Source organism: Mustelus asterias, chromosome 24 (assembly GCF_964213995.1).
Source record: "Mustelus asterias chromosome 24, sMusAst1.hap1.1, whole genome shotgun sequence".
NCBI lineage: Eukaryota > Metazoa > Chordata > Chondrichthyes > Carcharhiniformes > Triakidae > Mustelus > Mustelus asterias.
Window position 1 is genome coordinate 22500280 of NC_135824.1, and position 12386 is coordinate 22512665.

Here is a 12386-nt window from a genome sequence, read left to right on the forward strand (position 1 = left end):
TACTAATTTTAGCTAAACTGCATTAAAAAAACAGTGCAATCGAATGGATCGGGTGAGTAAATTAATTTAACCTACAAATTTAGTTTGTAACTAAATTGCCTTACAAAAGTAATCCTTCAAATGTTGCAATTTACTAACCCCACTTTTTAATATAACACTGTTTTAGTGACAGAATCTGATAGCAACATCCAGTGATAGAAACTCTCTTATCTTTCTCCACAAGTCCTCAATAACTTAAGTTAAAACGGTGCGCGCAACAAAGCATACATGACACTTTTAACTGATCGATTTTTTTCCAACTATAATTTTACCCTGTTGTAAAATAGAAAAAGTTTCCTGCTCCAATGAACAAAAGTGTGCAGTGCAGAAATGGTACAAGCAAGTGAAATGGACCAGGTTGATGCAAACTGAACAGTCAACAGTTAGCACTTTCAATTGTGTAAAGATGCACTCATTCACTCTTCACTCTGTCCAACATTTCTCATCAATGCCACTTACAGAATATACTCACACTGGTGCAATTCAATTAAAACGGTAAAAGAAAGTGTTAGCCTCTGTAAGGTTGTGCATGAAAACAATGTTTTGAGCTGTAATAAGAGCATTTGCATAGATCTTGATAAAGGAGAACATGTCTCCAGGCTCTGAAGTGTCACTACAGGACCACAACCATCAATCTTCCATTATTGAAAAGACAGCGGTCAGCTCAGATCTTCATCTGAAGAGTTACTGTCTTCCCGATCCCTATATCCTCGAAACGCTGTACTGGCTGCAGCTTCCGGGCCAAACTTCATTACTTTAACGTCCAATCTTTGCACTAGTTTTTCCGCTGCTAGCTTGGCCTGCGTGGACTGCAAAAGAAAATGTTTCTTTTAATTTGAAGGTCAAAGCAAAAAGCAGAGAGTTTCCTTTCGGGACATAAGGAGTTTACTTACTGGACGTGTCTATGTACGAAAGCGTAAGAGAACGTTTTCGCAACATTTGAACAAAACATTGTTTGATACTAGCACTGAGAATCCAGAAGCAATGGGCGCTCCAAGCTCCACCAAATTGCTCAGACTTAGGATCACTGTTTCTTAAACTAAAGTAAAGCCTGAAAGTGAATAGTCAGCACATAGATCCAATCTCAAAGCTGAAGAAATTGTGAGTTAAAATTACTTTTTGGAAGTAATAGAGGGATTTGGTTATCATGCAGACACGGTGGTTAGCACAGCTGCCTCACAGCACCAGGGACCCAGGTTCAATTCTGCTCTTGGGTGACTGTGTGGAGTTTGCACCTTCTCCCCGTGTCTGCGTGGGTTTCCTCCGGGTGCACCGGTTTCATCGCACACTCCAAAGATGTGCAGGTTAGGTGGATTGGCCGTGCTAAATTGCCCCTTAGTGTCAGGGGGATTAGCAGAGTAAATACATGGGGTTACGGGGATAGGGCCTGGGTAGGATTGTCGTTGGTGCAGGCTCGATGGGCCTCCCCCTGCGCTGTAGGGATTCTATGATTCTAAGATGAAGAGTTTTATCACTGAACACACAGCTCACATTTCCCTTAAAGGTGATGAAAGAGGACAGCTCCCTTTTTCATTAGAAGCAAACAATTTCACCCAGCCAGTTCCATATGTGATCTGAATATTGAACAACCACAACAAATAGGGTTTCCCAGTAGCCAAGTTTTTTACAAACTGCTTCCTCTACATTACCATCTTCAAGCACACAAAAGATATTTAAACAGAATTGAATCGAGTTTAAATACTGCGGTCTCAAGATGAAGGAAGCAAAAGCTAAATTAGGAAATAGTAATTTTATACAATTGGTATTTTGACCGTTATAAATGTTCATGGCAAGAACATTTTTTTAAAAATGTATTAGTGTCACAAGTAGGCTTACATTAACATTGCAATGAAGTTACTGTGAAAATCCCCTACTCGCCACACTCCGGCGCCTGTTCGGGTCAATGCACCTAACCAGCACATCTTTCAGACTGCGGGAGGAAACCGGAGCACCCGGAGGAAACCTACACAGATACGGGGAGGACATGCAGGCTACGCACAGACAGTGACCCAAGCTGGATTTGAACCCAGGTCTTTGGCACTGTGAGGCAGCAGTGCTATCCACTGTGCCACCCACATGTTTATTGCATGTGTTCTGTTCATTGCTCATACCTCATATTTTTGCTTCTGTAATATCTGTAGTTCACCAGACTCTTCGAGAGACAGAAGTTGAGCAGGAGAATGGTGAAGCGGGGGCAGTCTGGCAGCTGTGATCTCATCCAGATGTTTCCGATCCCTTAGCTTTCGTTCTGCTGGAGACAGCATCAGCACAGACCTGCCAGGTGACTGGTCTGGAGATGAACTGGGGGATTCAGGCATCGGGCTGGTGTGAAAAAGAAACAAATATTTACATAGAAAAACCGGAGACCCTCCAACCTGTAGAAAAGACAATCATGAAGCCTTACAAAAGCAATGTTTTACAGCCAACTACTCAGAGGTTGCAAGAACATGGGCAGCACAGTGGTTAGCACTGCTGCCTCACAGCGCAAGAGACCAGGGTTCGATTCTGGCCTTGGGTGACTTTGGAGTTTGCACGTTCTCCCCCTGTCTGTTTGGGTTTCCTCTGGGTGCTGCAGTTTCCTCCCACTGTCCAAAGGCGTGCAAGTTAGGTGGATTGGCCATGCTAAATTGCCCCTTAGTGTCCAAAGATGTGTAGGTTAGGTGGCTTAGCCATGGTAAACGCGTGGGTTAGAGATAGGGCAGAGGGGGGGGACGTGGGGGGGATGCTCTTATGAAGAGTCGGTGCCGGATCAGTTGGCCGAATGGTCTTCTGCTGCACTTAAGGGATTCTATGGTTAATATTACAATATTTAAAAAGAGCTTCATGCCTTCATGTAGCATCATGAGCAGAAGATCTAGCAACAAGGATTCTATAGAAACCTTTCATCTTTAATGGTAAGCAAAACTTTTGCATTTGAAAAGCAAGAACACACCGTGTATTCCTGCACGCCTGCAATTCAAAAGACACAGTGGAGCAAAAATAGCTTAAAAACAGGATCGATTTCTAATTATTGAATGGGGCTACTGTAAAATTGACACTTGTTTTAAAAAAGTACTTGAAGGAACTTAAAAATAAGGTATAGAATATCACAATTCATAACACCCTGTAAAGCGTGCTTTTAAAAAATCTTTAAAGCAGGAAATAACTAGTTTGCATGATTTTTTTCACATTAGCTTACCTAAACAGTATGTAGCTTAAACAGGACATTCAAGTATATTTGGTGCTGATATGCCTAACTGTTGAAAGTCAATGTCAATGTTTTTTAAAATTCATTCACAAGGCAGCAAGACCAGCATTTATCGCCTATCATTCATTACCTCCAGAATGCGGGGGTGAGCAATTGTTTTTAACTCTGAAGCCTCATTAAAATTCCAGCAAAGGCTCCTATTATGCCCACACAAAGAAACAAAAGCAGACATACGCCAACAGTAAAAGATTTTGTCCTAAAGGTCTGAAATACAACAAAATGAAATCTCTGTAGATTTCTATCGATGTAATCTTGCGATAAGCAATAGCCAGGCACACCACAACGTAGTAACAATTATTTGAATAGAAAATTCTGGAATAATAGGTCCTAAAGAAACCCGAATATTTTGGATCTAACTTGCAAGATCTAACAAATGCACAGAAAATTCAGTCAGCAGATAACCAGATCCTCAAACATGTTCCTTTTCGAAAACCAGAGATGAAACTTACTGGTTAGTTTTAAATTGTGCTCTTTTCACCACTGGGTTCTTGGCTCTGTGCTCCAATATGTCAATGTAATTAGGTCTTTTCTTTTCTTGGTGGTGCAGAGCTTGAAAGGGATTGTCGTTAAATTTTACATTACCGATTAAAGTTGGATCTTTACTGATTTTATGAGGCACTTTCCTGTGCCCATTATCTGTCAGAGCGATATTGTCAAGCCTGTCACTAAGCAAGTCAGCTCTGCTGACAAAATCGGCTTCCAGGTCATTCGCAGTGACAGGCAGATGAACGTGATTGCTTTTTTCCTGCTGTATACATATGGTTCTCTGGCTGCCCACCAGCGAATCGAGAGAGTTCTCACTTTTTGTAACACTCGGAGCTGAGGTCGTATCGTTTTCCAATCCTCTGTGTTTCTCCAGATTTAATTTATCTCTGTTTATAGTTCCTACGCCATCAACATTCGACAAAACATTTTCATCTTTCTCAGCTTCACCGCAGCCCTTCAATTTCTTTCTGGCAACCTGTCCTGGTGTTAGAGTTGAGGTTGTGCTCTCGTGCCGGAGGATTTCCTCCTGGTCAGAAGTTATCATGTGCTGCTTCTTTTGAAACTCCAGTTTGAGAGCTGAAAGCAGTTCAGTTGCTCGCTCCGCTTCCTCATGCCGAGAAATTGCTGCTTCCAGCTTTTTTATGAACTCGGCGATTCGCTCACCCTTGTCCGGCAGGCTTTGGACAAACCTCCTGAACAAACAAAAGGTAATTTAGATAGTTAGATTAAAACATTGCTGCTAAGGAATCAGACATACTTAAAGAGAGCAAGTCCACTCAATCTAGACTTTCAATAACTTGATATAAGTTTATGTCTTCTGAATTTATTTTCCGTATCACATTTTCACCCACAGGCACATGGAATTATTCATAAATTGGTCACAGCACTAAAAAAGGCCGTTCTGTGCCACTTCTCTGTAAGAGCAATTTTGCTAGTCCCACTCCCCTGCTCTTTCCCTGTAGCATTGCAAATTCTTTCTCGCCAGGAGCAAATCTAAATTCTTTTCGAAAGTCACAACTGAATTTGCCTCCACCACACTCTCGGACAGTACATTCAAGATCCTAACAACTCATTGCATTAAAAAAACCTTTCCTCATTTCCTTGCTGCTTCTTTCGCCAATCACTTGAATCATTGTCCTCTAGTTCATGATCCCGCTGCCAAAGGAAGCAGTTCCTCTCTATCTACACTGTCTAGATCCCTCATGATTTTGAACACCTATCAAATCTCCTCAAGCTTCTCTTCAGAGCACCTTCAACCTCTCCAGCCATCCATGTCACTGAAGTCCCTCACCCCTGGGACCATCCTGGCAAATCGGCACCCTCTCCAACACCACTACATCCTTCCTAATGTGCAGCGCCCACACTGAACAAAATTCTGAGGCCAAACCAGGTATTTACAAAGGTTTATCATACCTTTCTTGCTTTTGTACTCTGTGCCTTGCAGAGACCACATCTGGAGTATTCCATGTGGTTTTGGATTCCTTACCTAAAGAATGTACTTGTCAGAGAGGGAATGCAATAAAGGTTCACCAGCATGCTTCCTGTGATGGGGGGATTGTCCTAGGAGGGGAGATTGAGGAGACTGGGCCTGTATTTTCCAGAATGTAGAAGGATGAGGGGTGATCTCATTGAAACAAACAACATTCCGACAGGCCTTGACAGGGTAGGTACAGGATGTTTTCCCTGGTTGGGAGGTCTAGAACCCAGGGGACTTAGTCCCAGAATATGAGGCAGGCCATTTAGGACTGATGAGGAGGAATTTCTTCACTCAGAGGGTGATGACTCTTTGGAATTCCCTACCTCAGAGGACTGTGAAAGCTCAAGTACGGTCAAGACAGAAATCAGTAGTTTTCTAGATATTAAGGTATTAATGCATAAAGTATGAGAAAATGGCAATGAAGTAGATGATCAGCCATGATCTAGTTGAATGGCAGAGCAGGCTCGAGGGGGCGAACCTTCGACAATTTATGCACATATACTCCCAGGTCTCCTGTTAAAAAAATTCCTCTCTGTTCCTGAACCCCTTTTGGTATTGCAGCCTGGATTTTATATTGTCTCTCTTTGTTCTTCCAACTGAAATGAATTATTTCACACTTTACTGCATTAAACTTCATCTGCCACCAGCCTATGTCCTCAAAGCCTTTCATGATCCTTCTCAAAGTTCACAATGCTTCAAAGTTTTGCGTCATCTGCAAAGGTTTAAATGGTCCCCTGTACACTCAAGTCTACGTCACTAACATACGTCAAGAAGTGGGTCTGAGTACTAATCCCTAGGAAATCTCACTGAATACCCATCTCCAAGTCAGAAAAACTGTTCACCACTACTCTCTGTTTCCTGTCACTCAGCCAACTTCATATTAAAGCTGTCACTGTTCCTATTATTTAATGGGCTTCAATGTCGCTGACAAACCTGTTATGTGGCACTTTATAAAACACCTCCTTCCTGTTGGACCAGATCAAGAAATTTATCCTGAATACACTTTAGAACCTCTCCTCCTTTACCGTTTGATTATCCTAATAAAAAACAAGATAGTAATGGCCTAAAATATTTTAAATACGATTCATCTATGGAGTCCTGCACAAAATAGTCCATTCGTAAAACCAGCTATGTGGCTTAAAACATTGAGTGGTACATTTGGGGAGTGCTGAAAAAATGTGTCAAATGGCTTTTTGTTTTGTATCCTAACTATTGATTTTACCAAACAAATTACTTTATTCACAGAATTTGTAAGAGCAGATTACATAATAGTTCAAATGGAATAAATTTGGAATGTAGCAGCCTGCAAATCTTAGTCAGGGACAACTTTGCACTGGAAGGGCAATAAGATTTGACCAGACCAAACTCCGAGTTGATGGTCTCCAAGCAGCAGTTGAAATTTATATTGGCATGCGTCACTGAGAACAGCCCATTAAGTGCCAAATCTTGTGTTATGGAGCTGCTCAGAGCAAAACTATTTAAAAAAACCATTGCATCTCTTTTCAGACCTGCTTTACAAAGGAGAAGGAGACGGCAAACATTCCAGAAGGAGATGGCAAACAGGACTGTCCCCCACAGCAGCTGCGCCAAAGTTAGTGGGTGTTGGGGGAGGATACGGAGAGAAGACATGCAAGAAGGATCTAACCAGAGGGCCCTTCCTATCACCAGATAAGTGATATTGTGGCACTTGTTTGCAAGTTCTGGTGATGAGGCCTCTTGGCTAAGATCTAGCATCGTCGGATCCAAGCCCAAGATGGGGTACATTGCCTTGTCAACTTGGATTTTGTCTGTCTCTCTCTTTTGTGGGTACCATGAATTGGATTCAATTGGAATTTGAATTGTGTTTTTGGAGCAAACAAGGAATGGATTCAGATCTGCCCAGTCCACTCTGAGCATCGGCCTTCTAACTTTAAGGATGGAGTAAAAAATGTTTTAAAAAAGTTTTGGCGATGAGACATTCTGCCAAATGACTTTGACAGTCTGCTCAGGGAAACCCCCTACAATAGATGGTGGGTATTTGTAGATTTTATCGACACGTCCCAGCACCAGAATCTGGACATTGCTTTTTAGATTGGGGGAGTTTGGATCGGAGGGCAGTGAAGACCAGCCTCTGTAGAGCTGGAGACTGTAGCCTTGGCTCTGCCACCGTGACCCCCCCCCCCCCGGCACCTTCCCCTCACCGGTTTCCCTGGAGGTTTTTCTGCCGCCTCAGCAGCTCCAGCAGCTCCGCTTTGGATTTGTGCCGCAAATCCCCCGCCGGTCCTTGCCGCTCGGTCGGCGCCGTTGACATCGTTGCCCGGAGACGAACATCAACTCAAAGCCGCCACTTCAGCCGCGGCCGGGAGCCGCCATGACACCGGAAGTCCCCGCCGCCGCCATGTCACCGGAAGTCCCCGCCTTCAACTGGCTGCAACTTTATTGTTCCCTGTCCCATCAGCCCTGAAGCAACTGCCCTGAGTCCAGCCAGTGCTCAGGTAGCAACTGCTGCCTCTCTCTAATCCCCATCAACAAACAGCTCTCACACACTGAGAAACATGAATAAACATGATAAAGTCTTATAGGAGCCTGTGTTTCCCCACTGTCACCATTCAGTTAGATCCATAGCTGGTCTATCTCAGCTCCACTCAGGGTGGGTTGGCACGGTGTCACAGTGGTTAGCACTGTTGCCTCACAGCGCCAGGGACCCGGGTTCGATTCCTGGTTTGGGTCACTGTCTGTGCGGAGTCTGCACATTCTCCCCGTGTCTGCATGGGTTTCCTCCAGGTGCTCCGGTTTCCTCCCACAGTCCGAAAGACGTGCTGCTTGGATGCATTGGCCGTGCTAAATTCTCCCTCAGTGTACCCGAACAGGTGCCGGAGTGTGGCCACTAGGGGATTTTCACAGTTCATTGCAGTGTTAATGTAAGCCTACTTGTGACACTAATAAATAAACTTTAAAATTTTGACCATCCATTTTACAGAATGGACCTGGGTGAGTCTCCATCCCGTGTCCCAGGCTGCGTGGCTAATCCACCTAGCCTGCACGTCTTTGAGTGTGGGAGGAAACCGGAGCATCCGGAAGAAACCCACGCGGACACGGGGAGAACATCCAAACTTCACACAGACAGTGACCCGAGGCCGGAATTGAACCTGGGTCCCTGGTGCTGTGAGCAGCATATGCTTTCTATTCACTTTCACTTAAGGCAATTACTTAAACCCTGGCGAACGTATATATACTGGATCCACTGACCTCTAATACTGGATTCTTACAGCAACCCTGAACTTTGTGACAATTACTTTCATCACTAGCTAAGCCCGATATGGGGTTCTTATCTCAACCGATCAACCTGTGAAAATTACCCATCGACTGGCATTGTCCGACCCAAATGCTAGCTTCCTAGCAAGTGCCCTACTCCTAATTCTAGTTCCCAACAAAGGCTGTCCATTAAACGTCCTGTGACAAAGGTCGCAAGTGTAATGACCTCACCGGTACAACCCTATTTTTATACCATTTTGGCAGGTAGCTTTGCAAGAGTTAGCCCACGTGTGTGCACCTGCGCCAGTGCAACTAACAATTCCTAACCCAACTTTTGCAACTCTTGACCAATGAAAAGAGCGTTCCTAGCTTCCCCACAATAATCTAACCTTAATTTCTACACCTTCCCTAAACGTCCTGTCAGACCTTTCTAGCCAATCAGTTTTGTAGCTTTAGCTACTATTTACTGTTAAGCGAAACTCGCTGGAGCCCAAATGTGCAGGTGTGTCCTCGCTTTAATTTCAGCTCACTCCACCTGTTCTTTCTTAAAGTTATATTACAATATTTGGCACCTGAAGGGATTCCAACTTGAAGACTTTTAACAACATGACCCACAATTCATGAATCATCCCAATAATACAAATTAAGAAGTTTCATCACTACGTACAGTAATTTGGCAATGTAACCCTCGTCTAACAGCGGGAAAGAAGAATTAGCATTGGAACTGTCAAACAAATGATGCCAATCTCCTTTGCATAAGAGGAATAAAGTGCGTATTGATGGATCATTGAAATGATCTCAGTTGTAAGTAGAGTAATTAGGATCCTGGCCAGTGTGATGATACTGTGCTTTTAAGATATGTATTTTAATCCTGTTTCTTTGCATTTTTAAAGCAGCTCCTAGCATTTTATTGGCACTGTGTTGTCTGCAGCTGGTGTCCTCTCATTGTTACTGAAGCAGCATAATCATAGAAATCATAGAAACCCTACAGTGCAGAAGGAGGCCATTCGGCCCATCGAGTCTGCACCGACCACAATCCCACCCAGGCCCTACCCCCACATATTTACCCACTAATCCCTCTAACCTACGCATTTTAGGATTCTAAGGGGCAATTTTTAACCTGGCCAATCAACCAAACCTGCACACCTTTGGACCGTGGGAGGAAACCGGAGCACCCGGAGGAAACCCACGCAGACACGAGGAGAATGTGCAAACTCCACACAGACAGTGACCCGAGCCGGGAATCGAACCCGGGACCCGTGAAGCAGCAGTGCTAACCACTGCGCTACCGTGCCGCCCAATGGATATCATGATAATGGATATCATGTTTATTTTAATCTGGTCTAATGCAGGGTCCAATGGTTTTTAATGATCCCTTGTGATTGCTGTGTGGAGCATGATTGACGGACGGATCAGGCGATGCCTGGGGACAGTTTGTTTCCACAGAAAAGCCCCAAGTTTTTCGTTTTGGTTTAGTTATATTCGGAGCTGGCAGGAGAAGGCAGTGTGTTTCTGTCTCTCTCTTGACAGAGACTTTTTTGGAAAGTTCCAGGACTGGGAAGCCTGAGATTTCATTCAAAGGATCAACTCACAGCAGGTGTTAAAAAGCTGAAGATCCAGAATCATGAGAGCATACTCCCTTTTTGTGCGAAGTCTAGAAAGAGGTGTATGTTTGTTGGGTGGTATTCGTCTTGGAACATCATAGATAGCTAGCTGTTAAGGTTTATACTATATCATGTTTGATTCTTGCAATAGGTAAAAGTTATGCTAAATCTTTTTATTATAGTTTAACTGTGTTCTTAAATAAACTTTGTTTGATAAAAGCTTCCTAGTGGGTCACTTGAATCATACCTAGAGTGAAACACCTTATACTCACCTGTGCCAAACTCAAATGTAAAAATTTAGGGTTTAGACTATCTTCATAAAACACCTTGCAGTTTCTGGCCTGGGCCATAACACTAGGATTAGAACATCAGCTACTTGCATTTCATAGAATCCCTACAAGTGCAGAAGGAGGTCATTCAACCCACCAAGCCTGCACTGACCTTCTGACAGAGCATCCTACCCAGGCCCACCCAACGCCCTATCCATGTAACCCCACGTATTTACCCCACCAATCCCCGTAACCTACACATCTTGGGACACCAAAGGGCAAGTTAACATGAGCAGTCCACCTTAACCTGCACACCTTTGGACTGTGGGGGAAAACCGAAGCACCCGGAGGAAACCCACGCAGGCACAGGGAGAACGTGCAAACTCCACACAGACAGTGACCCGAGGCTGAAATTGAACCCGAGTCCTTGGCGCTGTGAAGCAGCAGTGTTGACCACTGTGCTACCGTGATACCCATTTATATAGCACCTTTAAAATAACAAAGCATCACAACGTGCATCACTTAGGTCCTTAGTACATCCCAATCTGAAGTGTATTGTATTAAATAAATTACATTAATTGCTGATTATGGAATCATTTTCTATCAAAGGCAAATCCTGAGAAAAACAGAGGCCTAAAACCCTGCGTTATTCCCCAAAATTCTGAAGTTCCCAATCTCAGAAGCTTGAATTAGCAGCACAGCGACAAGCCATTTGGCCCAACTCATCCATGCTGGTATTTATGCTCCACACAAAAATCTAGCACCAGCATCAGAAGACCATAAGACGTAGGAGCAGAATTAGGCCACTCGGCCCATCGAGTCTGCTCCGCCATTCAATCATGGCTGATATTTTTCTCATCCCCATTCCCCTGCCTTTTCCCCATAACCCCTGATCCCCTTATTAATCAAGAACCTATCTATCTCTGCCTTAAAGACACTCAATGACCTGGCCTCAACAGCCTTCTGCGGCAAAGAGTTCCACAGATTCACCACTCTCTGACTGAAGAAATTCCTCCTCATCTCTGTATTAAAGGATCATCCCTTTAGCCTGAGGTTGTACCCTCTGGTTCTAGTTTTTCCTACTAGTGGAAACATCCTCTCCATGTCCACTCTATCCAGGCCTCGCAGTATCCTGTAAGTTTCAATAAGATCCCCCCTCATCCTTCGAAACTCCAATGAGTACAGACCCAGAGTCCTCAACCGTTCCTCATACGACAAGCTCTCCTTGTGAACCTCCTCTGGACCCTTTCCAAGGCCAGCACATCCTTCCTTAGATATGGGGCCCAAAACTGCTCACAGTGCTCCAAATGGGGTCTGACCAGAGCCTAATGCAGCCTCAGAAGTACATCCCAGCTCTTGTATTCTAGCCCTCTCGACATGAATGCTAACATTGCATTTGCCTTTCTGATTGCCAACTGAACCTGCACGTTAAGAGAATCTTGAACAAGTCCCTTTGTGTTTCTGATTTCCTAAGCATTTTCCCATTTAGAAAATAGTCTATGCCTCCATTCCTCCTTCCAAAGTGCATAACCCCACACTTTTCCACATTGTATTCCATCTGCCACTTCTTTGCCCACTCTCCTAACCTGTCCAAGTCCTTCACAAAACACAAGGTTGGACCGTTCTAAACAGCACACGCTTACCTTGCATCTGTGAAAAATAATCACTCGAGCATCTTCTGATCAGCATAACACGATTTGAAAATTACCCTTTTCAGCCTCTCCGCACATCCAGGCGGCTGCAGCATTTTGGTCGTAACATCATGATTTGGGAATCTCGGCTGTCTCCTGTAGCGATATGTCTTTTGCCAAATTTCTAGCTTTATTCTCTGTTTGCAAACCTTTTTGAGTATAGGATGAAATATTCTGTACAATAAGCTGCTTAAATAAAGTAATTTTGGAGGCTTGCACCTGATATTAAGTTACAATTAATACATTGTAATTGCAGCTTTTAGACTAATGCTTCAGAGCACTGTTTTGAATTAGTGAAGGTACTCTGGTGTTTGTCATCATTTTATTTGTCATGTGTAG

At 43.8% G+C, this 12386-nt stretch overlaps 1 protein-coding gene across 1 annotated transcript in view; it reads right to left on the minus strand.

Annotated features, from left to right (window-relative positions):
• Nucleotides 1-286: 286 nt before the first annotated feature.
• Nucleotides 287-12386, minus strand: part of LOC144511023 (uncharacterized) — an 85604-nt gene continuing 73504 nt past the window's right edge. The window contains exons 17-20 of the mRNA XM_078240997.1: nt 7430-7565; nt 3736-4464; nt 2151-2361; nt 287-848 (exon numbers count right to left, since the gene is read on the minus strand). Coding sequence (XP_078097123.1) covers nt 699-848; nt 2151-2361; nt 3736-4464; nt 7430-7565 — 1226 coding nt within the window. The 3' untranslated portion in view covers nt 287-698. The remainder of the gene's footprint in view (nt 849-2150; nt 2362-3735; nt 4465-7429; nt 7566-12386) is intronic.